General features: G+C 48.5%; 3 protein-coding genes across 7 annotated transcripts in view; 1 reads left to right on the top strand and 2 right to left on the bottom strand.

The window, feature by feature from the left end:
- Positions 1-174, bottom strand: part of NAA25 (N(alpha)-acetyltransferase 25, NatB auxiliary subunit) — a 23,226-nt gene extending 23,052 nt beyond the window's left edge. The window contains exon 1 of the mRNA XM_027689496.1: positions 78-174. Within this exon, the coding sequence (XP_027545297.1) occupies positions 78-135 (58 nt within the window). The 5' untranslated portion in view covers positions 136-174. The remainder of the gene's footprint in view (positions 1-77) is intronic.
- Positions 175-807: 633 nt separating this feature from the next.
- On the top strand, positions 808-9,259 carry TRAFD1 (TRAF-type zinc finger domain containing 1). 2 transcript variants are annotated; one of them, XM_027689498.1, is made up of 11 exons: positions 808-892; positions 2,277-2,412; positions 2,486-2,539; positions 4,275-4,527; positions 5,144-5,413; positions 5,972-6,045; positions 6,226-6,441; positions 7,300-7,399; positions 7,670-7,976; positions 8,390-8,459; positions 8,771-9,259. In XM_027689498.1, the coding sequence occupies exons 1-11, from the start codon at positions 843-845 to the stop codon at positions 8,810-8,812; spliced, it is 1,572 nt and encodes a 523-aa protein (XP_027545299.1). In that variant the 5' UTR covers positions 808-842; the 3' UTR covers positions 8,813-9,259. The 2 variants fall into 2 exon arrangements, with proteins under 2 accessions (XP_027545299.1, XP_027545300.1); XM_027689499.1 differs by lacking the exon at positions 808-892 and adding an exon at positions 899-1,279.
- A 774-nt stretch (positions 9,260-10,033) lies between these two features.
- The window catches only part of HECTD4 (HECT domain E3 ubiquitin protein ligase 4), a 70,892-nt gene continuing 52,941 nt past the window's right edge, over positions 10,034-27,984 (bottom strand). For all 4 annotated transcript variants that reach the window (XM_027689491.1, XM_027689494.1, XM_027689492.1 and 1 more), the window contains exons 60-76: positions 26,814-26,993; positions 25,207-26,513; positions 23,514-23,721; positions 22,428-22,651; positions 22,196-22,347; positions 21,747-21,853; positions 20,805-20,928; positions 19,863-20,053; positions 19,147-19,293; positions 17,998-18,117; positions 17,718-17,873; positions 16,158-16,261; positions 15,078-15,299; positions 14,550-14,716; positions 13,929-14,124; positions 13,345-13,567; positions 10,034-12,773 (exon numbers count right to left, since the gene is read on the bottom strand). In XM_027689491.1, coding sequence (XP_027545292.1) covers positions 12,637-12,773; positions 13,345-13,567; positions 13,929-14,124; positions 14,550-14,716; positions 15,078-15,299; positions 16,158-16,261; positions 17,718-17,873; positions 17,998-18,117; positions 19,147-19,293; positions 19,863-20,053; positions 20,805-20,928; positions 21,747-21,853; positions 22,196-22,347; positions 22,428-22,651; positions 23,514-23,721; positions 25,207-26,513; positions 26,814-26,993 — 3,965 coding nt within the window. In that variant the 3' untranslated portion in view covers positions 10,034-12,636. The remainder of the gene's footprint in view (positions 12,774-13,344; positions 13,568-13,928; positions 14,125-14,549; positions 14,717-15,077; positions 15,300-16,157; positions 16,262-17,717; positions 17,874-17,997; positions 18,118-19,146; positions 19,294-19,862; positions 20,054-20,804; positions 20,929-21,746; positions 21,854-22,195; positions 22,348-22,427; positions 22,652-23,513; positions 23,722-25,206; positions 26,514-26,813; positions 26,994-27,984) is intronic.

Raw genomic sequence — 27,984 nt, 5'->3', positions numbered from 1 at the left:
CCCGACGCCCCTACCGGGGCGTCGGGAGCCCGGGGGCCTCGGGGGTTGCGGCGTGAGGGGCGCCGCGGAAGCCGTACCGTAGATGGGCCGCAGGCGGCGGTCGTTGGGGTCCTGCACATGGCCCCGCGCCGCCATGATGAGAGCGCAGAACGCGGCGCGCAGGCGCGGCGGGGGCGGGCACGGCCCCGGAGGTGGCGGGAGCGGCGTGAGGGGAGGGGGGGGAGTGGAGGAGGAGGAGGCGAAGGCGGGATAGGGCCCCGGGGGGGGGGAATACAGGGAAGCGACCCGGGATTGGGGGCACCGGGATACGGCTCGGGGGAGGACTTGTGGGGGGGGGGACACCCGCGGCTGAGCGGTGGGGGTATCTGCAGCGTTGCTGGGAACGGGCTGTGGGGATACCTGTGAGCGACGCGAGTCGGGGGTTGGGGACGGTGGCGGCGACGCGGAGGCAGCGAGAGCGGCCCGGGCTGGGCTTGGGGATACGCACCACCGGGAGCGGTGACTGACCCGGATCAGGGGCGCCGACACTGAGCCGGGCCGGGCTTGGGGACACCCGCGATCGACACCCGCCGAGCCCCGGAGTAGCCGCGACCGCCACCCCGCCACCGACCCCTCGGGGGGCACCCGCCGAGCCCTGAGGGACCTGCGAGCGGCACCCGCCGAGCCCAGGGCCGAGGGCCCCCCGCGAGCGGCCAGAGCCCCGGAGCCCCGGGACCGACCTCTGCAAACGCCCCGGGCCGGGCTGGGGACACCCGCCGGGCCGCGCTCCCCCCTCACTCGCTCCCTTCCTCCTTCCCTCCTTTTCAGCAGCAGCAGCAGCCCCTCGGGGCACCGGCCCAGCCATGGCCATCGCCGCCGTGCCCGGGGCCGAGTCCCGGCTCTGCGGGAACTGGTAAGGCCGGGCCGGGGTCGGTGAGGGCTGGGCCGGGCCGGAGCCGCGTTGAACAGGGGTAGAACTCCGTGGAATGCTGGAAACACTGGCGATCCAGCGGAATAACTACTGCCTTTATAGACAAACGTTTATGCGTCGTTTTTACCTTCTCAGCTATTAACGCCTTGTAATTTTCTCCACTCTTACTCAAGTTTCTTAACAGGCTGTTAGAGAGAAACTAAAGCGTTCAGATAGAAATACAGACTCGGTTTTCAGTGAAATCCACACGATTCCAGGTTTTCCTTCAGTAGCTCTGTGCCTCTGAAGCTCAGGAGAAATATAAAAATAGAAGCCCTAAGCATATGTTGTTGTGGAAGTTCTTCTCTCTGACAGCAGCTCCCAGTGATGGTAATTCAGTGACTGATAACGACCTCACCTCACAAGTTGGGTCCTGACTACAAGCAGTTAAAGAAATCAACTTCTTTAGTGTTGTTGTTTTTCAAAGAGACATCAGAACCCAAAGGGCTTCTTGCAACATCATCCGGGTTTGTTTGGTCTGCGCAGCTCAGACGCTGCTGTGGGGCCTTGTTGCTTTGCCAGGGTTTTGGCAAAAAAAAAAGAAACATGAACAGCTGGAGTTGGAGCAAGAGGTTATACAGTTAATTTGGGTGTTTTCAGGGCTGATTTCCTGGAGGGGGGATGATACATCCATCTAGAAGTGATGCTTCCTTCTTGAAGCAGGAGTGAGGACTGAGCTCCTGGCACCTCGGTTCTTTTTGGTCCTTTTGTGTCTGGTCCTTTCCTGTCCTCAAGGGAGGAAAATGGGCATCTTAGAAATAAGAGCTGGGGAATTTTGGGGTACAGAGTAGTGTTGTTACTGCTGGGGCTCTGAACAACCTGGGCTACGGAAGGTGTCCCTGCCCATGGCAGGGGTGGAACTGGATGAGCTTTAACGTCCCTTCCAACCCAAACCATTCCATGGTTTCATCATTCCCTGAACAAATCTGGCCTAACGGCATCTGTCAATTATTTTTTTCTGAGCAAGGCACTGTTTGACCTCTCATAGCCAAGTTATTTTCAGGCAGAAGTTTTTATCTCCTCAGGTTAGTTTATTAACTTGCACCCTGTGATAACTTGTTTGTGCTGCATGATTCACCTTTCACATAAGGAAATAAATGCACCTGGATTTTATCTTAATGCAGTGTGACTTTCGGGTGCTAAATACATTAATATCCACCTGTGCAGGAACCTTGAGGCCTGGCTGGGCCTTTCTCTGAAGTTACTTAATCACTTTAAACCATGAATTCATCAAAATCTTCCTTAGCATTATTTTTTTGTTACGAACAACTTTTTGAATTTGTTGTCAGTGTGTTTCTGCCCAGTAACCTCAGTGATTTTCTCCCAGCAAAAAGGACATTCCTGCAGTTAATTTCCTCATCCATGAAATCCACTGTCGCAGGAATATTGAAATATGTCCCTACTGCAGCGACTCCATCCCAAAGTCTGAGATGAAGAACCACATTGAGTCTGACCATGTGCAGGTGAGAAGCACATTTCCCCTCTGAAACTGCTGATTTCTGTGGCAATTAATCCGACCAAGTCTGTTTGCTGCAGGTGACCTGCAAGTGTAGGATGAAGATTGAAAACAGTCTCCTTAAGGATCACGAGGTTGGTGGATTTTCTCTTCTTAAACCCTTGGGAGAGACTCTGTGGTGTTTCCAAGCGCTGATTCCAAAGCCTTCCTGTCAGCCAGAATTCCAGCCTGTGGTTTGTGCATCCTTTTATTGAGTGATGCTTCCTAAATTCACACTTTTTGGGAGAAGGGGGTTGGAAACTGCCTTAAAGTGCTGGAGCCACAAAGGGTCTTCATATCAAGCCATCTGTGAGAACTGGTAATTTTTTGTCCTTATTAGTGATTAGGTGAAAAATAAGTATTTCAAAATATTATTAACCTGGCTTTTTGTCCATTCCTTTACCATTTTATGTTTCTGCCTCTGCTGCAGTGACTGAGTTTCAATAACTCGTTATTATATGTGAGTTGTAATAACTTCTGTCCAAACAGACTTTAAAAATAGCCTGTAAAATAAACTAAAATAGGACACAGTGGGATTTTCTGAGTTCTGAATCCACTTGGCTGCTGTCACAGGCAATCTTGTTATAAATGTCAGTCCCTTCCCTTCCCATGGGCTCATTTAAAGGCAGCTCTGGAAATGCCACCTCAGCCTGTTTATTGCTGAGGGGAAAAAGGATTTTCCTTGGAAATCTGTCCAGTTCTAAAGCCTGGAAGTAGCTTATCCTGCCCCTTTGTGTGTGACGCTTTTGGCTTTGTTTGCAAAGCAAACAATGCTGTTTTATTATTGCAGCATCTGCAGTTATAACAGGTATTTTATCTATTTTTAACCCCTTTTGAAGGGCAACTTACCTGTTGTTGAGTGTGGGGTAAAGAATATTTACAAGCAGTTTTTGTTGAGTAATAAATGAGGTGTAAGTCTGTTCCCTACAGAATGATGCCTTAAACTCCAATAGTTTTTTTATTTTTCTACCTTATAAGTTTTATAGGTAATAGAAGTAGATTTTAGAAACATTTCTTTCTCCCTCCTCCCCTAGCACCCCTTAGTTTATACATTCCTTAATCCTCTCACCCCATTCCATACTCCCCATATCAACCCTATTCCCATATCCAGTAGAAGATGTTTTGTCTCTTGTCAAGGCAAGCCTGTCTTGTTTGGAGAACGCTTGTATCTTGGCCTAAACCGCAGGACAGAGTCAAGGAACTGGGTGACTCTGCTCTCTGTACCCTGAAGATGATGAAGGATGATGAAGAGAGGGTCCCAAAAAGCCCCCCGACCCAATTCCAGGAGGTGGGCCAGGGGGTGGACCGGAGCAAAAGTTACGGGGAGGACACACGGGATTGGCCAGATATTGTTATAAATGTAACATCTCGGGCACAGCCCGGCGCGCACGTCGTTTACCATCTATTGCCTTGGCACAATTAAACCCTTTCTTATCTCACCCCAGCTAATGGCTCCTAGATTTTTTCTTAGCACCAGCTGAGCAGGCATCAGAACGCACACCAAGGTGGTTTTTAGCTGTACTCAGTGGAATGTCCTTGGATTTCAGATCTGTATCTAAAAGCCAACTTCAAAAACCTCCATGTGAACCTGCTGTCCAGGTCAAAAATAATTTCAAGCAGTGCTCTTGAGTATCTGGAGAGCTTCAGTTTGTGGTACACAGGTCATACAATATGTTGTTGTTAACGTTTCTCGGGTTGTATCTTATTCCAGGCTATTTTTTAGTGAGGCTTTGGATGAGGAAACAACTGAGTGCTGAACCCCTGAGCAAACTGAGACCCTCCCTCCTCCTTTGCCTCACGTGGGAAGAGCCATCCCTGTGTGTCTTGCAGGAGTCAGCGTGTCCCCTGCGCCCCGTGTTGTGCCAGTTCTGTGACATCCCGCTGGCCTTCAACAAGCTTCAGGAGCACGAGAGCTACTGCGGGGCCAGGACCGAGCCCTGCCGGGACTGCGGCCGGAATGTCCTGCTGAGAGATCTCAAAGAGCACCCCCGGGTCTGTGGGACAGAGGAGAAACCCCGAGGGAGCGGGACAGCACCAGGATTTGGGAATGAGGAGCGAGGTGCGAGAAACCGACTGAGAGCAGGTACCTGTGCTGGGCCTGGGGGGGAGCCTAGGGAGAGGAGCAGATTTAGGGCAGCTGTGAGGGGGAAAACAGGAGCAGGAGAAATCAAAGAAATCAGAAGTCTGGAATCCTGATTTCCTTTCAGTGTAGCCTCTGGTACCCTGGTTTTCCTTTCAGTGCAGCTTCCCTACCAGAAAACGAAATTAAAACCCATGAAAATTTTGAAACTGTGGCATTTCGTGGGTTTCTTCTGTATAATTCCCACTGTTGTCAAATACAGTGTCATTAAGAATAATTTGTTTTCTTATCAATATACTGAAAAAACAAAGCTGGAGTGTTTCAGCCTTGTAAAAGGGATGAGGTTAACAGGGTATTAATAACTTGCTCAGTGTAGTCACTAAAGCTCCCAAGAAGCCTCAGTTCAAGCTTTTGGAGTAAGAAGGAAGTTACAACTTCCTTATTTTTCTCCTGTTTTGCTTGGTACAAACAAACCCAGGATGATTGTCCTTATTCATCCTCCTGAATTTGGGACAGCTGTCCTTGGCTTTGAAAGGCTGAACTCCGGGAGTGTCCTGGGAGGGAACTGCTGGGGGCAGGTTTAATGTTCTCTCAAATTTACAATATTTATCTTTTGAAGAGAATGAGCTGGAGCAGCTGGAGAGAAGTGAAATCCCTCATTCCCCACTTCCAGAGGAGTGGAATGCTGAGTTAGACTACGTGTTGGCTCTCAGCCTGCAAAATGAGAATAATCCTCACCCTAACACTGCAGCTGGAATTCCCAGGGACTTCTGGGAATATGACTACACCAAAGAGCCCGGGTCAGCTGCCCACCTCAGTGAGATACAGCAGTCAAACACCTTCTCCTGCGACTCTCCAGGGTCTTTTAGCACCTCAAACCACAGAAAAAGTAAGTGTAAATATGGTGGTGGTGGTGGGGTTTCCTTAAATTTGAGAGAAGGGAGAAGGAAAGATTGGATTGGGAATGTTAAAGATTATCTAGGTTTTTTAAAATGTCAAAATTAGTCTCTTAGACTCCTCCTAAAGCAAAGCAAGGGAAGAAGGAATAAAACCTATGGGGGGTCTCTGACCTTGGTTAGTGGTGGGAGCCCCACAACAGCCAGGGAGGGATGTTCTCATGGAAATCAGACATGATGGGAAGTAGGATCTGGGGGAGGCCTGGAGAGCAGCTTACTTTGGAAGGACAAATGGCACTGCAGGGTTTTTTGAGGGCAGTAAAAGGTGTTTTTCCCAGACCATTCACTCCATCTTTGACCCCAAAGCACTGCTCTCCTCTGGGTGATGTGAAGCTCAGTGAGTGGGACGGGAGGAGCTGTTTCCTCAGCGTTTGCTCTGGGTGCTGTCCCAGCACAGACCAGAGCCTGGTGCTCAGGAATTTTGAAGATCAGTCACTCCAGCTGCTCCAGACTCTCCACAATAGAGGATGTTTCCTTCTCTTCCCTTGCAGACACGGAGACCATCATGTTGCCCTGTGAGTTCTGTGAGGAGCTCTGCCCCGCCGAGGAGCTGATCCTTCACCAGGTTTGGGGCTACCTTGTGTCTTGGGGTTTGAAGTAAAGGCTTTACTGTGACTGGAAAGGGTGTGGTTGACATAGTGACACTTAGAGAATTCTGGCACTTGGGTCTTTGCCAAGGAAAGGGGTTTTTAGAGTCCCCTGGCTCAGCAGGAAAGGTGATTTTTCTGTGTTTCTTGTGTAACAGACGGGGTGTAACCCAGCAAGTGCCTTTGCCTCGTTCAGTAAGAGAAGCTCTTCTCCAAATCCATGGGACTACGATGGTCTGTGTGCTGTTGGCTCCAACAGCTGGAGGACTCTCCCTTCATCCCAGCCCCAGGCTGTCCAGGCAGAAGAAAACATCATGATTCCATGTGAATTTTGTGGCATCCAACTGGAAGAGGAGATTCTCTTCCATCATCAGGTACTGAACAGGACGTCATCGTCTGTCGTGTCACATCCAGCTCAAGGACGTGCTGAGTCCTGAGGGCTCTTGGGGGTACATTTTAGGAATTCAGGTAACTGTCCCTGGTTCAGGGCTTCCTAAACAAAGCTCTGGGGTTCAGCTGGAGGGTTGTGCCAGGCTGAGGCTCTGACTGAAAAGTACCAGATTATTTTAAAGCTCTTATAACAGAAACTAAACAAAAGGGCTGAAATTGCACAATTGAAGTATTTGACTCATACAGAAAATGTTGCGGAAACCTGGATGTGAGTCAGCTGAGGGGGGAGAGGAGCACAAAGGCAAAACTGTGTGGGTGGGAGAGGAAGTAGAGAACAGACCTGGGAGGGGTGTGCACAGGGAAGAGCCCTCTGGAATCTGCTGCTGTTACAGACAAGATTGGAAAATGCTGAGCTCACTCATTTTCTTTGTCATGGCTCTTTCACACTCTTGGTCCCAACAAACTGGTGCAACTGGAATTTGGGTGATTGTTCTGGGCCTTTCCTCTCCTGTCCTGGGGAACAGCAAAATCAGAGTTGTTGGAAATGAGATCTGATACCATTTCATAGGTTATCCTAGAATGGTTTGGGTTGGGAGGGACCTTAGAGCCCATCCAGTTCCAGCCCCTGCCATGGGCAAGGACGCCTCCCACGAGCCTGGGTTGCTCCAAGCCCTGTCCAACCTGGCAGGGGGTGGAACTGGATCAGCTTTAAGGTCCCTTCTGGGACTCCATGACAACAATTCCCGACTAACCTTCTCCTTCTTGGGGGGTGCTGCTGCTCAGTGTTTCCCAGGAATAGTTGGGTGGGGTGTGCTGTGAGCAGTGTCTGTGTTCTGCTGCAGCACCAGTGTGACCTGCGCCCGGCCAGCCCTGCGGCCGCTGCTCCAGCCCCGGAGAGACGGGAATCGCCGGAGCCAGTGCGGCGACGGAGCAGGCGCCAAGGTGGGCACAGCACAGGCTCGCTCTGCTCTGTGGTTGGGGCACATCACACGTGCTCTGTGTTGGTGCTGTTACCCTGTTCTGTCTATAAATTGAAAAACCTTCAGTCCTCTCCCCCAGTCTGGGAGGATTAAATCACTAACCTCTGGGTCCTCAATGATCTCTGTTATGGAGCCTTGGGTTGCAGGGATGGAAATGGGTCTGGTTCTGTTCTCTCCAGGGGCTGGTGCTGCAGGTGCTGTTCCTGTTAAGCTCCATGTCCTGTCCTTGCAGGAGATGTTTCTCCTCGGCACGCAGAAGGCTTTGGGCAGTCAGGGCTGGGCTGCCCTGCCCGAGGGACCAAGCTGAGAAGTGACATGGCCAACACCAGGAACACACCATTGTCCTGTTCCCCGGGAGCTGCTGATGCTTCCAACATGCAGGGCAAGCCCAGGAAGGGGAATGGCAGCCAGGGGAGACCAAAGGACAGAGGGACAGGTGAAGCTGCAGGGGGGACAACGCCACGAGCCAGACCTGCTCAGCACTTCCATGGAGAAACCTTCACCTCCAGCTTCTCCAGAGCTGCTCCAGCCCAGCCAAGGTACCACCGTTGCCTTCTGTTCTCTTCCCCTTCCTTGAGGTGCAGATCTGGATTCCCTTGAATTTGCCCGTAGCTGAAAAGCTTTTCACAGGCTTTCAAAGGGACTCAGTTGAACTTGCCTGGTGCTTATCTGAGATTCAAACAACAAATTTAGCTTCTTACCTCAAAATAGAATGGACAAAGTGGCCCCTGGGATAAAACGCAGGATGACACCTGGTTCCCTGTCCATGGCAGCGCTCTGCTCTCCCCGGGCTCTGAACAGGAGCTGGTTCTGTTACAGAAATACCTGGGTCAGGGTTCAGGGGAGACACAAGAGCTTCTCCCTGACCCCTTCCCCATGTCCCTGCTGTGATGCCCACCTGTCCCAGGTGTGTTTGCCTCTTCTGAAGGTTGTCCCTGTTGATCCCCCACAGCCCCAGCACTGGAGGAAGGAGCCTCAGGCTGCAGGACGGGCGTGTCGGCCTCAGGCGCAGGAGCTCCAAGGTGAGGCTGCAGGGGCAGCTCTGGCAGTGGGATGGGCTGGGATCTGGGCATGTGGGTCCCACCCCTGCAGGGCTCAGGGGGTGGGAGTTCCAGGGGTCCCAGTGCCGCTCCGGGGCTCCCACTGGGCTCCTCCTGCAAGTGAGATGGGCAGGGAGGAGAGGACAGTCCCTGGCTGTTACCCCTGGTGATGGCTTTGCCAGGACAAGGAGTTATTTTACAGTTCTCCTGCTTCAGGGAGCTTTTTATCAATTGCTTATTATCAAGTAATATTTGAAAAGAGTATTTTTCCTTTCTTTTCCCCTTCCCTTAAGGCCAAAGCCCAGAGCCCAGGGGCCGGATCTCCTGAGGAATGAGCCACCAGTGCTGGAAGACACAGAGCTCTTGGCCCTGTTCCTGTGCTCTGCCCCACTCTGGTCAGAGCACAAGTAAATTCCCACCTTGGATTTAAATTTTTAGGCAGTGACCATTTTCTAAGTATCTATTTTTAATCTGTGAGAGCAAACTTCAGGTTTTTACGTCTCCGATTGCCCCCAGAAACCCCAAGGCAGCAAAACCTTGGCCCCACCTGGGTTCTGTGTCCGTGTGGGCTCCTTGTGCAATCCCAGGACAGGATTTATGCCAGGCTGAGCTCCCAGGGTGTGTCCTGCCTTGTCCTGCTCAGGCACAGCAGGTGTCACCCAACAGGGAGCAGCTGGATGGACCTGCCCCACACGGAGCAGGACCGAAGGTCAGAGGTCAAAAGCTTCTCGCATTATCCCTGTTTTGTAAATTCCTTGGAATAAAGTTTATCTAATGCTGTCCCAAAACGTTGTGCAGTAAAAATCTGTTCCGTGAACCTTCTCTGAGGGTGTTTCCCTGGTGCTGGACAGGGGGTCTGGGAATCCCCGTTCCACCCTTACCTGCCCTGGGTCCCTGTTCCTGTGCTGTTGGCAGCCCCGGGGCTTTGGGAAGTGGTACTGGAAGAGCTGCAGCAGGTCTCTGAGAAGCCTAATTAAGGGGGTGCAGCAGATGGCATTAGCAGGGCTAATTAGCCAGTCACCCTTTGGCAAGGTCTCATCTCCATCCCACTGGTGTAGCCAGAGATTAATGAGGGCTGAAGGGATCTTCCTCCTAAAATAAAGACATTTTACAGATGCTCCCACCAAAGGTGTTTATTTATACAAGAAGAATAAAGGTATTCAAGAACAGGTGGCAACCAAACCTGTGTTCTCCCCATTCCTGGGGAAGATCAGGGAAAGGGAGCTGGTTCCTGGGGTTTGGGATGGATAATGGGATGCTTGGGGTCAGAAACCATTAGTATAACAAGTAACTAATTACTGAGGTGGCAGAGCCTGTGTTATTCCTCAGGGTGAATATCCCAGAGTCTCCAGGAAGAGAAAGCTCAGCAGTGGCTGTGCTCACTTTGGTACAAAATATTTACATTTTGTTCCAAGTAAATAAAAATGACCCATAAAAGAAGGATTTTAAGAGAGAACCTGCAGCTTCCTTCCTCACCCTCCTCATCCTGTGCTTCAGGCAGCTCCAGCAGTGGATTTCATTCCTGGCAGCCCCAAAGAAGGACACGAGAAGTGCAGAGGGATGTTAAGAATCTCCTTTATGCAGGTGTACACTCGATGGCCAAGAGCACTTACAGGTTAATGCCGTGTACGGAACCGAGATGGACACACACCAAGCTAGAACTAATACCCAGCTCCAGAGTTTTTCCATGGTTTAGTATAATTTTACATTCTGAATGAATATATATTAAAAAAAATAATAATAATCATCACAAACCAATCTTTGCTTTGACAAACAAGCCTAGTACAGACAATGTCAAGTTCATTTAAAGCACGAGGAATTAAGGATGATTAGAAAAGCTTTAATCAAAAGGCCATTGGAGCCGCAGCCGAGGGGCCGCAGCACTTCCTTCCCAAGGAGCATGAAATTAAAAAAAAAAAAAAAAAAAAAAAAGCCAAGAAAACCCCCCACAGCTCCTTCTCTTGTGGGGCTGATCCTGTTCTTGAGAACAAACCAAGTCGATGGAGGTTGGTTATTGGTGTGACACTTGTCCTGTAGAAGAAGCTCCATTTACACCCCCAGGTGCAAACGGCATCGACGCAAAGTTCGTTATTTGTAATCATAAATAATTAACTGTAATAAATACGGATCAAGTAACTTTCCAGCACGTCTCGGGGCCGGGGTGCAGATGTGCTCCACTCGGATGTGCTCTCCAAGGAACACACAGACAGTAGCAGCAGTTTCTTACTCACAGCTGGAACCAGTGCCTTGGGAAACGTTGGAATTCCGAGCTCCAGAGCCTTCCGTGGCTGCTCCTCCCACCCGGGGCCTTTCGGGCTTCACGTGGGGAACTGGAACCCAAAACCACCCAGAAAGTGCCCAACCTGCAGCCACAGCTCTGCCATGAAATTCCACTGGTGTACCCCACGTTTCCTCACGACACCCTTTGGGAACAAACCGGCTCCAAGCCGCTCCTTCGGCTTCGTTTTCCCTCGGTCTTTGTAAACTCCAGGTGTTGGCGCTTCCTCCGAGTGGTTTCTGAGCTACATAAACGCTTCTACCAGGGAATGGACGAGATTGGAGAGTAAATGTTCTTCCTACATGGATCTGTTCCCTGGAAAGGGGGATATGCAATGGGAGGGTAACAGCTTCCTAACCACGGGTTGGGAGACTCCGGATGCCAACGACTACCTACGACTTGCACACACATTCCCACTCGCTCACGGAACAACAACATCCACACGTGTTCAGGCTCTTCCCTCACTCGCAGCATCTCCCACGTCCCACACACTCACCGTTCCCAATATTCACAATAATGTACAATAAATACAGTGGGATTCCCAGGAGCACAGACAGGCCAAACCCTGTTCTGGAGACACGGAACACCGACCTGGATGTGTCGTCACATCCCACCCACACCTTCCCGAGGCTGAGGGACACCCCAGTGCAGCCCAGCACTGGCACTTGGCTCAGGGCAGCGCCGAGGCCCCGGCACAGGCGGATTCCAGGGTGGGCTCTTCCTTGGAATTCAGGTTCCAAGTGATCAGTGAAGCAACACCGTCCATGAAACCCCTGGATGGGGGTGGCCACTGACACCAGTGAGGGACAAGACAACCTTTGAGGGGCTGCTCTGACCACCCAAACCACGTCCCACAACACACCAAGTGAGATGTGGAGTCGTTCTCTCTCCGCAGCCGGCTCCTGTCTTTCCACATAAAACAGAAGCTTCATCCTCCTTCCTCGTCCTCCTGCCGGGTGTCACATTTTTAGGATAATTTGCTCTTTAGATCAAAGATTTTTGAGTACAAAAATGAGTTTGATCACACCCTGGTTGTTCTGAAAGCTCGTTGGGAACTGGGATCAAGTCCCAGACTTTGGGGTTGGACTGTGGTATCTTACACCCTTCAGAGAGAAGCCAGTTTGTTCTGCTGAGATTTTAATTACAAGACATTATTTTGTTGCTAAGCAAAGCAGACATTCAAGAACATCTAGGGCAGGAACCCAATGGAATTACTGCCCTTTCACTGTTCTGCTATAAATCTTCCCAAAAGTGTTGAGCTGAACCCAAATTAAGTGGCAGCCCCCGTGTGCTTGCTCAGAGTTTAAAAAGATTTAAAAGGAAGTGGCGGAAAGGTGGACATGAGGTTTGGCAGTGAAGTTCCTGCTCCAAACCTCAAGTAAGTGCCACGAATCCTGCCCATGACACAACAGTGCCCGTGCTCTGCCTCTGCCAGTGCAGCAATTCCCTCCCCACACCCAAACTGTGCATTTTTGTACTCAAAAATGTCTCAAGGGAGAGTGATCCATGACCTTCCTGACCTTGGAACGCCCTCCCTGCTGCTGTGTTTGCAGGGGAAGCTCGTTCTGGATTACAAAATTAGAAATGTACATGTTGAAAGGTTTGGTTTTTTCCCAATTAAATTATACACAAACCGGTCTTTACTAAACTATCCTACAAATATTCCACAAACAAGGCAGCAAAAGAACCAGTCCACCACAAAGTCTACAAATACAAAATGGAAGTCTTCTGGGAATTACTGTAACGGGAACGAAGGTTCAGAAAATAAATTAACCTCCAGCTCATCAGGTGGAGTCACGGGAGGTGCTGGATGGAACTGGAGGGTTTCCACCGTCGGCAGAGTCACGACAGAGTCACCTCTGGGTACCCCCTTCCTCCCCCTCAGCCGCTCAGAGGGTCCTCCCGGTAGTGGATGGCGTATCGGAGCTTCTCCAGCATGATGTCCAGGGAGGAATATTGCGGGAGCTTGATCATGAACATGCACGTCTCCACACGGATGTACCGTGAGTCCGGGGAACCTGCCGGGAGAGGCACCAGGAAGGGCGGTTGAAGACACCCAATGCTTTTCTCCTCATTGTCCCAAAGCTGTTCCTCCCCCACATCCCTTACTGAGGGTATCAAAATCAAATCCCTGCCTCTTGTGGGTCTTTTGAATCTTAAATATCCTGTGCTTCTCCAACAGGTCTTGGGCCGATGTTTTTCCGATAGCCCAATAATTTTAAAAGCATAAGAGACAAATATACAAAGTCTCTCAGTGTCTCTCTAGAGACAAAATTTTAAGTACCATGGAATCTCAGAATGATTTGAGTTGGAAAGGACCTTAAAGCTCATCCAGTTCCACCCCCCTGCCATGGGCAGGGAACCTTTCACTGGAAGTTCAGGTTTATGTTCCATTTTATTTTTACATGGTTTAAAACCAAATTCTCTTCTTATTTACACTCACAACTACCTGCCTCTCTCATTGTCATTGTTTGTGCACTAAAGACAAGTTTAAATTGCATGAAGGGGGACTGAAAGCTGGAACTGTGCCATGAGAGGAACCACCTCCCATTGCCTTTGGAGGTGGACACCCCCAGGACACCCCCGTACCTGCAGCGCCGTCAGGGGGGGCGATTTTCATGGGATACGGGGGCACGTGGGCGGTGTCGGGGCCCCCGTCCTTGCAGGGGCAGGTGAAGGGGATCCTCTCCTGGTTACAGGCAAACTTGATGAACTTGCAGAGCTCCTCCTGTGTGAACATCTCCAGGGCGCTCCAGAAGAACTCGATGTGCTGATCGGTCTCCATCAGTCCCACCTGGTACATGGTGTGTGCCTGAGGGAAGAGAAAGCACATGTCCACTCCTGCCCTCCTCTCTGCCTTCAAGAATCTTCCCCACTACACTTCAGATAAATACAAATCAATAAAATAGAGATGGATTTAAAATTTGATGTTAAGAAGCAAATTCCTTATTCCTCTCTGGAACAAGCCCCACACCTATTATTTCCTGAAGCCAATGAAATCTTAAAAAACTTCCTTGGGAGTAAAGAGAGGTGTCCAAGTACAGGCCAGAGTTCCCCAAGGATGTCCTGGCTGCATCATAAGCAGAAGATTCCTTCCCCCAACACCTTCCCACTGGAGGATCCTCCTCTCCATGTCCCAGGGGGAGCTCGGCCGAACCTGCCATTCTTTGTACCTTGAGAAACTCCAGGTTGATGTAGGGGAGGCCACAGGTCCTGAGCTCCATCTCCAGGGGGGTGAGTGTGGTGAGGAGCTGCAGGGGGATGATGGAGCCCAGCCCTGCCCTCACTGCAGTCATACACTCCGGGGTCTGTAGCTCCCGCATCCGCAGGCTCCGGATCGCGGCCGCGTACACGTCCTTGTTCTCCCACCTGCAAGCGCAGAGCTGAGATGAAGCAGGAACACCCATAGGAGCCCTCGTGCCCCACCCCAGACCATCATGTACAGAAGCTATTTATGAGGGATTCCACTTTTGAATAATCCAGAGTGAGTGATAAGCACTTTGCATTCCAATGCTTCCCAGTTTAATTCCACTCTCTTCAGCTTCCTCCTCTCCTCTCCCCCCCTGCCCACCCACAGCTGACTCCAGCTCTGCTCCTCAGCTCTCTGTTCCTTACAGAACCAAACAGCATCAATGATTCCAAATCCCTGCCAACTTTTCACAGAGTAAAGCTTTCCCAGAGCCCTCAGCTTCTTCCAAAAGCACCTCTGGAAAGCCTGGTGCTTGGAAAGTCACCCCAGAGGTGATTCTTTCCCCACCTAAGAGCCATGTCCTGCCCAGAAGGCTGTTCCTTACCCCACAGGGATGTGCCTCCCCCTGGGACACAGCTCCACCTCCTCCCCTGTCATGGTCAGGTAGGTGAATTTGCAGCAGGGTTTGTTGGGACAGTCGGGACTCTCCGTCGCCAGGTGCTGAGAGGCAATTTCTGCACACAGAGCTTCCAGTTCCGTCTCATCATTGATCTGTTGGGAAACAACCACAAGGGCCTGGTGACCAGCAGGGCAGGGACTCTGTCCAGGTGTCACCACAACGGACAACCCGCTCCAACAGTGGAATCCAGGAATTGCTTTGCGGGTTCTGGTCTGGTTTAGGAATTCCACATTCCGGTAAACATTTCAGCAGCCTTAATTCCCCTCTGCCTGGCAGCAGGAGAGGTTGAGAGGCTTCTCCAAAGTAACAGGATGTAAAATCCTACAACACAACACTTCCTGACCCTGCTCCCATGAAAACCACCTTCCAGGATGCAGCCACCACTGAGGGGAGACAGCAGTTCCCTGCTGGGGGAACTGAGAAAAAGGAGGGAATGGGAAAAAAATTACTTACATTTTCAAACTTTTTGACGTAGTTGTAGGTGAGGATGTCGGCTTCCTGGAGATCCACGTCAGGATCCAGGGGCTCTCCCACGAGGGTCTTCCAGAAGGAGGGCAGGAGGTCCAGGGGCAGAGGAACATCTGCTCTGATGGCAATTCCCAGGAGCTGCCCAAAGAAATGGAACAGCTGCTCCTCGGCGTAGGTGATGGGGCTGGGAGTCAGGATGTACTTCCCCTTCGGAAAAAAAACGGGCACACAGAGCAGGATTTAACAACTGAGCGCCCTGAGGGGCCACGTGGTAACAGGCTGGTGGAAACCCTGACTGGAACCTCAGGAATAACATTTATTGGCTACAGAAGGACCTGCTGAGCGTGGCAGGGAGGCTGCGTAATTTATACACTGATACCACGTTATCACTTCATGATCAAATCAACACCCTATTTGTTTTATGCTTGATATTTCAGTCTTTCAGCTGTGAGATGTTTCTGAAATACAGCCTGGATTTGCAGAGCCAGGTTTGATACACAGTTGGTCTTAAGCTGAGGGAAACGGCCTGTTTCCTACTTGTGAATATTCCCAAGAAGGAAGGATCCCTCAACTACTGTGAATTCTTTGGGCCATAAGCTTTATCTTGTTTCTAAAGAACATCTACTGCACAAAATAAGATACTAAAAATGCACTAAATAGCATGGATGGAGCATCTTATTCTACTGGGAATGTGAATGACCTTCCTGGTGATATTCCTGGAATAAGACCTGGAGTTCACCAGTTTGGGACAGAAAATCTCTATCCCAGACAACTGAACCTCATTTACTCTGAACTCTGACCAGGAGTCTTAATTCTGCTACATTTTGCATTTTGATGACTTGGCTCCTTCTCCAAGTGCCTGTTGCACGTGGGGTGCAACAGGGATTCGCCAAGAGCCCCTCCCAGCTCCCTCAGGATGTGGGACCTGCCTGGTTACATGTGCTGGGAGGGGCTGTCGATGTGAGGCCTCTCTCTGTCCCTCTAAACAAACGTGTTCCTCTCCTGTTCAAACCCAGCATCCAAAAAGAGAAAAACCACCTCATTTTTGGCACTGAGATCTCACACCTTGTTCTTATTGACGGCAGAGCTGGGGCACAGCAGGAGCAGGGAGAGCGAGGAGCTCTGGAGCTCTTTGCACACTTGCCAAAGGAAGTGACGGAAAGATCCACCTGGGAAAGAGACAGGGAAAACAAGGAAAATATTGCTTTGTTTCCTGTTGAATTCCTGAGTGCTGCTTTGTCTTCCAACACTCTGAGAACAGCAGAACTGCCTGTCCCACCAGCTGGCCTGCAAATGGGATTTGCTGCTGGATTAGGAGATGGATGGTGCTGTGTTACAACAATGGAGTGTTTCCACAGGCAGGAGCACTGAGGTGATGCAGAGATCAGCACAGATGCTGAGCCACAGACATAACATTTATCTCCTCACAGATACTGCCAAAACCACCACAGACCTCCAAAAGAGAAGAATTCCCCTGGGAGAAGGCAGAGGAGAATTCCCCTGGGAGAAGGCTCCCCAAGGAGCCCCTGGCTCAGCTAATGGGTGCACACTCACAGGAATGTTCCTTTCCACATCAGACAGGAGTTGATGAGATGAGAAGTGTGTTTTGGGCTCTCTGGCTCCATATTCTCCCACAAATCTCCAACAAGGACCACAACAATCAGCACAGACCACATGCATTTGGATAGCAGTGATTGATTTGCTGCTTTGACCGTGGCTGACACCTGCCTGGATACCCCAGCAATTATTCAACAGCTCTGCAAAGCTAAATTTCCTCATATTGTGTTTAAACTAGTCTCTTCCTGAAAATACAGGCTATGCCAGCAGAATAACACAGTCAGCTTTGTCAGGAATTTGAATTGAATGTTGTCTAGTTTTAAATTCGTAGGTGTTGTTTCACAGTGCAATTTGGTTTAATAAGAATTGTATCATTAAATTCCATCATGATTCAAGTAGAAAAATAACTAATCATGTGGTGGAGAAGAGGGACAGATTATAGATCCGGTTTCATAAATTCCATCCTCTCGCAACAATTCTGTGCAATATAGAGATGGTGCTGGGGAGGGAAAAAGGAGACACTGGACTAATCTGAATTTGGGTAAAATGAACAAGTCTGAACCCTTTAGGAAGAAGCCTGAAATCTGACTTGATTTCAGCTTGGCTGCATCTGTGAGGTGAAGGGATAAGAAGGTAGACAAATACAGAGAGGAAAAAGGAATAACAGGAACTATAAATCTGATCAGTAAGCAAGAAAACATCCTATTGAAAACGCCCTAAACATTGTTCAGGGAAAAATATACATGTATGCTCCGAATAAACAAAAAAATCCCCACGAGAGTATCTGCCATGAAAGGGCTGAGGGGCAAACTGAATCCTTCGTTTTCATCCTGAGGTACTCGGAATTTCCTAGGATCAGGCATGTCAGATGTCATTTATTATTTCCCTGTGCACACACAGAGCCCACAGAGCACCCGAGAAGCCAAATGCAGAAGGGGATCCCATTCTTTCCACCTGCAGGACTATAAACACTACAAAGGGAACGCTGCTCCCCGGTGTTGACATGAGCATGTTCTGGTGAAGCCCTGGGCTCTGCCTGGTCCTGGTGACTCTGTCACCCCCACTTACTGGTGCCATGGACCTCCTCCCCGGTGAAGCGGATGTTGAAGGCGTAGGTGGGGTCCCCCCCACTGGCCAGTTTGACGCAGAGCTGGGAGGAGGGGACGCAGCCCAGCTGCCGCGCGGCCTGGCAGAAGTAGGAGTTCTCCGAGGAACGGATCTCCCCTGGGGAAACACACAGGGAAAAGAAACCCCCACGCTCAGAGCCTTTGCATTCATCAGCATCTGAGCTTGGGGAGAGCAGAGCTGACTCATAATGGGTTTTGGAAAGGATCAGTGCTTCCCATACCTCCAACGATTTCCAGGGGATCCAGGGTGATTTCTGGGGCCGCGTGGTCGGCGGTTCTTTGGACAGTGGCATTGAGCACCCTGTTCATTACAGTGACTTTCGTGTCATAGAAGATTAAACCTGAAGAAACAAACACATTTCAGTACATTAATTCACCCTCCTACAATCTTCTTTTCTGAAATTCTCTAATGGGCAACGGTAGAATAATAATTTCCCCTTCATTAGGTATATGAGACATGGCTAATCCACACTGTTTCAAAAAAGCATTCCATAGAATGCCAAAATGGTTTGGGTTAGAAGGGACCTTAAAGCTCATCCAGTTCCAACCCCCTCCATGGGCAGGGACACCTGCCACTACACCAAGTAGCTCCAAGTCCTGTCCAACTTAGCCTATTTGTTACTCATGTTTTCTGGAATAAGTGCACTGGGACAGAACACTGATGAACGCAATTCCAATGTTCTATAAATAGATCCCAGCAACTCCACCACAACCCCTGTAAATAGAAACACTTTGCCAAATAGTTGTCAGACATCTGGGATGTTTTGACAGCAAAGCTTCAGGCAAGAAAACATGATAAAAAATAGGGCTGTGACACTGCCCCAAAAATAAATCTAATTTCTCTATAAAGAGAAACCTCTGAACATTCCTCTCTTCCCCATACTGGTTTACAAGGTTTTTTCCAGTTGGGCCAATACAAAAACCTCCTTAACACACTGACACCTCTGGTGAATTCTGTATCATCTTCTTCAGAAGACAAATTTGGGAAGTGTAATGACCTAAATCTTGAGTTCGCTTGTTGTTGTGAAGGCTGTAAAACCCACTTTAAATGCTGATGTACGGCAAGTATTTTCTTGATCTCCCTAATTCTACAATGTCAATGACAAATTCCTGGAACTTTCACCTGATCTGCTGCTTGTTGACAACAATTTTAATTTATGGATGCTGCCAAGAAGATAAAAGAACATTGAAGACCACCCACAGACAGAACACGGGCCAGCTCCCTCTGTGATCAAGGGGCACAGTGTCTAACGACTTAATTGCAAGAATGATCTCCCTCTCCTTTAAAAATCGAAAGGAGCAAACTTTCCCCCCACAGTGCCCTGGGTTGATGCCGTGTTTGGTGCCCCTTCCCAGCCCTGCCCAGCCACCTTTGGCCTCCTGCAGCAGGGCAGCGATGCTGTTCCCGTACATGTCCGTCTGGCGCAGCTCCACCAGCGGCAGGAAGAACGTTTCCAGCGTCGTGTTGAGGGACTGGAGCAGAGCAAAGCGCAGGCGCAGGCTCTCCACGGGAACATCTGGGGGGAACATCCAGTCAAGGACAGAAAGAGACCCCACACCTACTGCAAAGCCCATCTTCCCAGCAGGTTTGGTCCAGGAGCCACACAAGCTGTGTCTAAAGCAGTCCCTCTGATCCCAGCACTCGGGATGCAAAACCATCTGTGATGTTTCCTCCTGGATCCCTCTGGGTGTCTGAGTCCAGGATCTTTCATCATCGCTCAATTTGCATTATGTGGAGACCTTCTTAGAGGAACTTAGTGCTTAGAACAGTATTTAGGTGACTAAAGTCTGCCTAGTCCAGAATGGAAATCCAGCCTTCCTTCCCTCTGCAAGCCAAACTCACCAGGTATTTCCTGCTCCAGCCTGATCTAGGAATTCTGCTTGGAAAGCAGGGAGCAGTTGCAACGCATTCCTAACTTTGCCCAAGCACGCCCAAGGAGAGAAGACCCAGACTCAGCATCCCCTCATCCCACCAAGGCTCCAAGCTCCAAAGGAATGTCCCTACCCCTGGGGACAGCTGGGTGGTTCAGGAGCACTCCCCAGCCTTCCACTGGAAAAGGCCTCTATGCAAACAATCCATACATACTCAACAGACAGGCAATCCTGGGATCTGCTGCATCAGCTGGATCCAGATACACCTCGTGGGGATGGAGCCGTGCTGGAGTGATGGCCAGGTGACGGCACAGCCGGTTGATGTACTGGACAAGGGCCACATCCATCTCCAAGGTCCACTTACGGGACGCTTTCTGGGCATGTCTGGCATCGATGCAGGCACACCTGGAGGTGAGAGGTGTAAAACCTGGTCAAACCAAGCCCTACACTGCTCACTAAGAGCATTTGGAGAACCACACGTGTTGTAGGAACTACCTGGAGTTGAGCTCTTCTGTCCCCTTAAGCAGAGCTGTTTCATTACAAAAATTCCAGTCTGAGGACAAGAACTGATTTATCCCCTATTTTTCCTCACTGTTATTAAATAATTAGGAAAAAAGGAACTGCCTATTAAGCTCACTTAGTGCACTATCTCCTCTGCAGAAGATATGGGGAAAGGAGATGTAACAATTAGCTTGTGGCCTGACACAGGGAGATAAGGAGAATTCATTTAAGGGACTTTATTCTTGTACAAGATTAAGAAACTAACTGTTCCCTCTTCTACACAATTTCTGACTCAGTAAGAACCCCGCCAGTTAAACAATTACCCAGTGCCCTGATTGTGGAAGGAAATCAGAGACAGATGGAGCTACAATTCTCATTATGATAATTTATTATCCAGTGTGGAAGCTATAAAGGACACTATGGCATCTGATTTTCTTGACTATGCTACAAGAAGTCAGGAACCTGCATTTGGGCAGCACAGGGACTCCTTCAAAGCAGGTTTTGAGAAAATAACCAATTTTCTCGACAGGCCTTGCAGCCATGGATGGAAATTGGAGTGTTAAAGCTACTTGGAGCAGGAACCCTTGGGATCCAGATTATTAAAGTGAGCACAATGAATCAGTATCACATTTACAAAAAGATGTGCAAAGTTTACCTTTCAAAGTGCAGGTCATACCCACAGGAGAGGATGGCTCTCCACACACTGCGGATGTCCTGCTTGGAGCGGTCCACCACGAATCTGTGGAATCCATCCAGGGTCAGATACTTCTCCTCAGGAACTGACAGCAAAGATGAGACCAGCAAACAGTTAATGACTTGCCCTAAAGTTTACACCCCACACAGGACAAGGGGATGGCTGCTTCTTCCAGCTTTGTCCTGGTTCTCCCATCCCACCATGGATCGTTCCAACCATCACAATGTCAGGTCCAACCTGGCCCTCAGTCAGTGGCACTTGTTCCCTCCTCAAGGACACAAATCCCCTACTACCCTCTGGGACAGCTCCACCTAACCAGGTATCAAGGATCCACATTTGGCTGAATGCTCAGATTCCCAGCTTCTGAGCTAACCTGGCATTTCCTACAAGGAAGAGCAGAGTCCAAGCTCATGTCTGTTCACTCTTCCACCTGACTAGAGAAAAATTCCAAGCACAAACCCCTGTCAGGGCATGGCTGTGCTGTCTCCTCCATGGATACACTTAGGAGGTATCTGAAGCCTCCCTTTCATCCAGTTTCCCTTTTGTAACTTAAGAATTTCCAACATAAATTTAGAAACACAATTAAAACCCACCTAGTTCATGATATCCTAACTCCCCACTACCAAAACCCCTTGAGACCACACCCCTGAGGAAGTTCTCTACTCAGTGTATTCACACAGTCTACACACTGTTGGATGAATGGCATGAGCACAGTTTGCTCTCACACTCACAAGCCCAGATTTAGAGGCACAAATAAACCCAGCATTTTAAATCACTATTTAAAAAACATTAAGTTAGCCCCATTAAAAACAAACCAAGTCTATCATGATGTCATATAAATGTCAATAAATAATATTTTTTTTCTACTATGTAAAACTATAAAAAATTCTCTCCAGCTCCTACCTTCCTGTTTCTTTGTGGGAGACTTTTCAGGGTCCTTCTCTTCAGGTTTGCTCTTCTCAGGAGATTTTGGCTTTACAGTAGGTTTCTTCTCACTTAAGGCTGTTCGGCTGAGGGACAAAGTGAATATTAGGATCCAAATTTTCCTTCATGTCTCCACAGAATCCCAGAATGGTTTGTGTTGAGAAGGACCTTAAAGCCCATCTGGTTCCATCCCCTGCCGTGGGCAGGGACACCTTCCACTAGACCAGGGTGCTCCAAGCCCTGTCCTACCTGGCCTTGACTCAAGGGTTCAAGAACCCAAAACATTCCTTGAAGATCTTTTATAATCCCAAAGTCGCCTTTCCCTCTTCCAATCCATAGAAATACAGAGGGAGAGGGAATAAAAAAAATCTGGATTCTTATAGAGAAATCAACTGTTTCACAAGTGTCAAAAGGCTGAAGACACCAACCTGACACTGTTGAGCATAGACTTCTCCTTGGTAGGGGGTTTGGTGACCGGGCGTTTGGTGCTCACCACCTTCACCGGGTGCTGCTCCTTGCCCGCCTTGTTGTACTTGCTCTTGTCAAATTTGGGCTTGGGCACCCCATACTTCCTTAAAATCTTCCAACACAGAAAGGAACGATTACCCAGTGCTCTCAAGCGCCACAAAAAGACACTGCAAATATTTTTCAAAGCACTACCTGGGTGAGCTGGTCCTCGAGCACCTTCTTGGGAGGGCGGACGTTGGTGAAGAAGACGTGCAGGAGGTTCCCAGGAGTCTGGGAGTTGATCTGCTCCTTGCTGAGGTAGATGTCAGACACCTTGATGGGCTTGGCTGGGGTCAGGCTCAGCATTTGCTCAGAATGGACACAGCTTTTAAAGATTTCTGTGAGGACTTCTCGAGCACCTGGGACCAATTTCTCACCTAATAAAAAAACCCCCCCAAAACAGCAATGTAGTACAAAATACCCTGACAATTCTATAGAATTTGCAATGTGAAAATATATTTTGCATTCAAATATTCTATCACATGGCACTTGCTTTGACATAGATAATCACTTTTGTAGGGGAAAAAAATCATTTTGTTGTGGGAAAAAAAAGTCACTTTTATAGGGAAAAAAGTCACTTTTATAAGGAAAAGGCTGACCCTTCTGCATCCATTTTTGACAGAGAACTAACTGAATGCTTTCTCCTGTTTTGGCCACATACTGTAGTTATTATTTGAGTGGGAATGAAAAAAGTGAGACTATTTACGATGCCAGTATAAAAATTATGTGGTGTAGACAGACACCAACACTTATCAGCTGAACTAGTAAGTCAACTGAACTTCCTCCAAGTATTATCCTTCCCTGATTCAGGATTCTGGCCCATTCCAGGTGTCTTAGGGTCTGTACAACTTTCACACTCTTAAAGAATATAAATTACTCCTTGTTCTACTTGACCAATTTCTACTCTAAAGTTATGCTGTGTCTAACAGTGGTAAATTATCACAGTGGTTATTTTCTCAAAGAAGTCCCTAAACAATTCAATCAGTAGTTTTTTGGGTTGATGAGGAGTTTTTTGGGTTTTTTTGTTTATTTATTTTTAATTTATTGTTTGATTAGCTGTGAGGACAGTTGAGCCATGTTCAGACTGCAAATAGCTGCTGGAAGGAGGAAACTTGCTGTGAAACTCCTCCCTGTCACCCCTCAATTAGTGAGTCCCACCAAATCAAGGAGACTCTGAGCCCTGTACCCCAAAAACTCTCCCAGTACAAGTGAGGTATTCGCCAATGTGAAACCACATACCTTTTATTGACTTATCATTGAAATAATCTTCTAGTGCTGGGCTCCCTTGGGTGTCAAATAAACTCTGGTTTACAGTAGAAACAGTTAAAATCTCCTCAGTTGACATCTCCATCAGCTCATCTTCACCATCCAGGCTGGACAGGCCAATGAGGTCACTGCTGTTGAACAGGCTGGCTCGGATTTTCTCTATTTTAGCTCTTGACCTTATCTGTAAAATAATGAAATTAGTTAACAGGAACTCTGAGAACACAAATTAACTTCCAGTTATTTGGATTTGGGCTTTAAGCTTTCTCCCTCCCCCTTACAGATAAGCACTACGCTGCTCTTCCAACTCTTCTACATCAATAATTTGATATCAAAATTCAGGTTCAGCCCAGAAAACATCATTTAAAGATCATCAGGCCACTGAAATCCCCATGCTGGGAGTTAATGAGACACAGCTCTGAATCAGCTATTCCATGTCTTAGTCTGGAGACAGCCCTTGGAAACACCAAGAAGCAGAAGGTGTCAGACAGGTAACCTGTCATTATTTATAACTCTACTGTCCTTGCTTCAATTCTCCACTCAGAAAAGTCTTAATTAGCACAGGGCTTGAAGCGTCAGCTGCACAAATTGGGAAGAGAAACAGTAACTTCCTTATATTCCCAAAATAACAGCACTGTCAGAGCAGCTCCAGACTTGGAGTGGTTTCCATGTGAACACTGGCAGCTTTCTGGACACACTTCACGGGTTATTTCAACCCTGGGGGCTTCGTGTAAATTAACAGCTCAAGAATAGTAAGAGTTTCCATCTGAACAGGCTGATTTTCTTCCAAAAGGGAAACTGATACAATCCCAGACTACACAGAAACATCTCTCCCTTCCCAGGCCACCAGGAATGGCTGTGCTTTTGGAAGCTCCTGATAAATCTGCAGCTGCTGGTGCAAGGACAGAGAAGGTTCTCATGCAGAGCCGAACACCTGCAGTGATCCAGCATCGATGGCAACCACCCACAATGCTTTTAAAATTCATTTGCAGCCACAGATCAACAAAATTTATCATCTGTCCTCAAGCAGCTTTATAGAAGAATCCATAGATGGTTCAAAAATCTGTGAAAATGTGCTCATTAAACATTAAATAATTGCCTTGTGGGTCAAACCGAAAGGACATGAATCTCTAAATCCATCTCAGCAGTGGCCAGTAGTAAGTCTTTGACATGAAAGAGGAAATGAATAAAACTTCCCCTTTACATATTCTCCCAGTCTCCTGAAACCAGAAGTTTAAAGATTTCCTAACTTGAAAACTGCACTGGCTGCTGAGTTTAACAGCCACCAATTTGCAATCCTCCAGGAATTTAATCCCTTAGGAATTCATTTATGCTCTTGGCTTCGGCAACACCTTGTGACAATGAGCTCTACAAGAACACACAAGAGTTCTTCCTTCCTTCCTTCTGCTCTAAAATTGCTGCTTGATAACTCTACTACTTGATCCCCTGTGTCCTCTGAGAGACACAATGTATCTGAGACTGTGAATGGTAGAAAGCCAGTGCAGAAGGAAATTCCGAGTTCCTCAGCCATCCTGTCCAAGCTGAGAACTCCCAGTCTCCCTGGTCTCACGTGCCCTTTGACACACACCTATCCTGCAACCAGAAACCAGTTCCTAGAGTCAGATCCCATTCTCCCAGAACCCCCTGACCCCAGAGGCCCCTCTCCTACCTCCACCACAGCAAAGCCCTTGATGGGCCGTGACAACAGGGGCTGGTTGTCCAGGGATGTGACCGTGTACATGGACCCCACGTCCGACACCGACGCTGTTTCCACATTGTCGAGGGGTTCCCCAAGGCTGCCAAGGCTGCCCAGGCTCCCAGTGCTGCAGTGGGAGAGATCCAAACTCTCCTGGCTGGAAACAACATGCGGCTGTTCCAGCAATCCAGGTGGGATGGCCAGTTCCAGTCCTGCTTGGAACTGGTCCACGGAGATGTCGCTGACAGTGCGGGATATCCCCTGGGAGCTGCAGAGGGAAGCCTGGCTGGTGGATGCCGAGGCACTGACACTCATGGCAGGGGTGACACTGCTGGAGCTGCTGATGTCCAGACTGTCCGCGCTGCTGGAAACAGTTGGTTTCTCCAGTTCAGTTCTGCATTCGCCTCCTTCCGCTTTGTCTTTGATTTTTTTGGGATCCTCTTCCTGCAAAGGGATGTAGATCTCATCTTTGAAGACCCCCCCATGGGCATTGCAGGCCTTTCTGATGGCACTCCTGACCGTGCCCTCCTCCAGGTGGGTGGGGATCCCTGAGATGACGAGCAGGCGGCTGTGGGCCGTGGGACCCACCAGGGCCTGGCAGGCATCTGCCACCGCATCGTTTGTCACCCCCAGCCCCTGGGGATCCTTTTTGGTCAGGTGTCTGAGGATTATGAGCAGAGTCAGTGCTCTGTGGAACCACAGCATGTCCTCAGGCTTGCTCCCTCCGATGCTGAGGAGTGCGGCGTCCGTCTCGGCCGCTCTGGACGAAGCCCTTTTCCCTGAGGACGATGTCTTTTCCCGCTTCATTTTGACCTTTTTCCGCTTTGACAGCAAGCTTGGACTCTGTGGTGTCTGTCCCGGAGAGGATGAAGATGAGGATGAAGAGTCACTGAGATTTGGGGCACTTGTGGACGATATCACATTGGCTGTGACACTCATGTTGATGGGCAAGGTTACTTCTGCCACAGCGAGGCAAACTTCCATCAGGGCATGGAAGTACGTGGAGAACCTTCCCTGGTCGGCCACTCCAACCCCAGAACCACCACAGGCATTCCCAGACACCCAGTTCTGGGTTTCCTCATCATACAGCTTGTGAAGCTCTGACTGCAGGGCCATGAGCATGGCCAGGCAGGGGTTGAGCTGCAGGGCAATGGAGGACGACAATCCTGCTGGATTCTTCTTCTGCTCCAGGTTGTGGATTTTGCGAAGTAACTCAGCCAGGAGGTGAAATATTAATTCCTTCACACACGCTGCCATGTCAGTGGTCCAGAGGAAGTTCCCTGTGTGAGAAAGGCAAGACATGGGGTCAGCAGGGTTTCACTGCTTTATAACATGAGTTGCAAAAGTAACACTAAAAAAAGCACAACAAAAGCTCATTTAAATGGCTGCACATCTGCAGCAAGAAAGACAGGAAAGGTATTCCGAGAAGTGCAATCAACAGAAAAGTTCTGGAGTTTGAAGAAAATTTCAATACAGTGGAAGAACTCAGAAAATTACAACTGTCATTTTTGTTTCCAAAACTCTTTGCCTGAGCCAGCACATTGTCAGTGCTCATCACTAAGGAAATACTGGATACTCACCTAAGAATTCCACTACTTGCAAGAGAACTGAAGCAGGAATAGTGTCCAGTTCATCTTCTGATTTTCCATCCCCATCTTCTAATTTCCAAGTTAAGAGCTGTTCTGTGAATGCCATTGCCAGGGGGAATTCCAGGGGAAGGGAATGCAAGACCAACACAGCTCCAGGAGGAGGAGACACTCCTATAAGGTCAAAGACAATATTTATCATGAATCTAAGCATTGGTAAAGTGAAAGTATTAACATTTAGGATTTTTTTGAGGCTAAATTTATGTTAAGTGAGAATTTTCCCTATAGTACCTTGTAAGAAACAAATAGGAATGTTTCTCCATAATGATAAGTTGATACAATCTACAATTATAAATGTACAGAGAACATTTTGTTCACATAACAGTGGTACAGAACAATTTTGAGCCTGTACATATCTAAATAGATATAAGACTTTCCCCAAACCATTTATTTGTAGTGTGATGTGTCTGATGAGTATTGAGGTGCTGTAAATTCAGCAAACGAAATTAAGGACCTCCAAGAGAAGAACTTCCTGCACCTGGTCACCTTCACGGCTCTAAATCCCACTGTCTTTCTTTGAGGTGAAGAGTAAAAAGAATATTATTGATTTCTCTTGTTTGAGAAGCTGGGGTGACCTGTGTGTTGCTACACTGTACATTCATTACTCTGTATTAGAGGCCCCTACAATCATCTACAAAAGGAAAAAAAATAATCTCCATCTGAAACAGCATCTCAGGCAGCAACAGCACTAACATGAACACTGCAGAATGAGTATTTTGAATAAAATGTTCTGATTAAAAACACTGCTTGTTGAACTCCTGGAATATAAAAATCAGAGGGGAAAAAAACCCTCAGATCCTGAGGGATTTAACAGGACTAACAAAGATCAGAATCGGGTGGTGTCCAATGTTTATAAAACCCAGGATTTCTGGTTAAGAATGATTGCAAATTTGCGGTAGGAATCCCTTCTCCAAAAATCTTGCCATAACCACTGGCAGGACTGGTGACAAGACAGGAAAGTGCTACAGAAACAATGACGATCCTTCTGAGAACACAGTTAGAAAGGGTTTGAAACTGTGTTTAATGTTGTTGTTATTTCTTACCCAGTTTGATGTGCCCCTTGTCTGTGGGGGTGATGACTGAGGGGTACATTTCTTACCTAGTT

Source organism: Neopelma chrysocephalum, unplaced genomic scaffold, assembly GCF_003984885.1.
Source record: "Neopelma chrysocephalum unplaced genomic scaffold, ASM398488v2 Primary Assembly neopelma1_77, whole genome shotgun sequence".
NCBI lineage: Eukaryota > Metazoa > Chordata > Aves > Passeriformes > Pipridae > Neopelma > Neopelma chrysocephalum.
The sequence above is the reverse complement of the archived record's forward strand: the minus strand, read 5'-3'. Positions and strand labels throughout refer to the sequence as shown.

Excerpts from the sequence above, each read along its gene's own strand:
- TRAFD1 (XM_027689498.1), top strand. The coding sequence starts at position 843 with ATGGCCATCGCCGCCGTGCCCGGGGCCGAGTCCCGGCTCTGCGGGAAC. Across the intron at positions 6,442-7,299 it reads AGATTCTCTTCCATCATCAG|CACCAGTGTGACCTGCGCCC; the intron begins GTACTGAACAGG and ends GTTCTGCTGCAG. Across the intron at positions 8,460-8,770 it reads TCAGGCGCAGGAGCTCCAAG|GCCAAAGCCCAGAGCCCAGG; the intron begins GTGAGGCTGCAG and ends CCTTCCCTTAAG.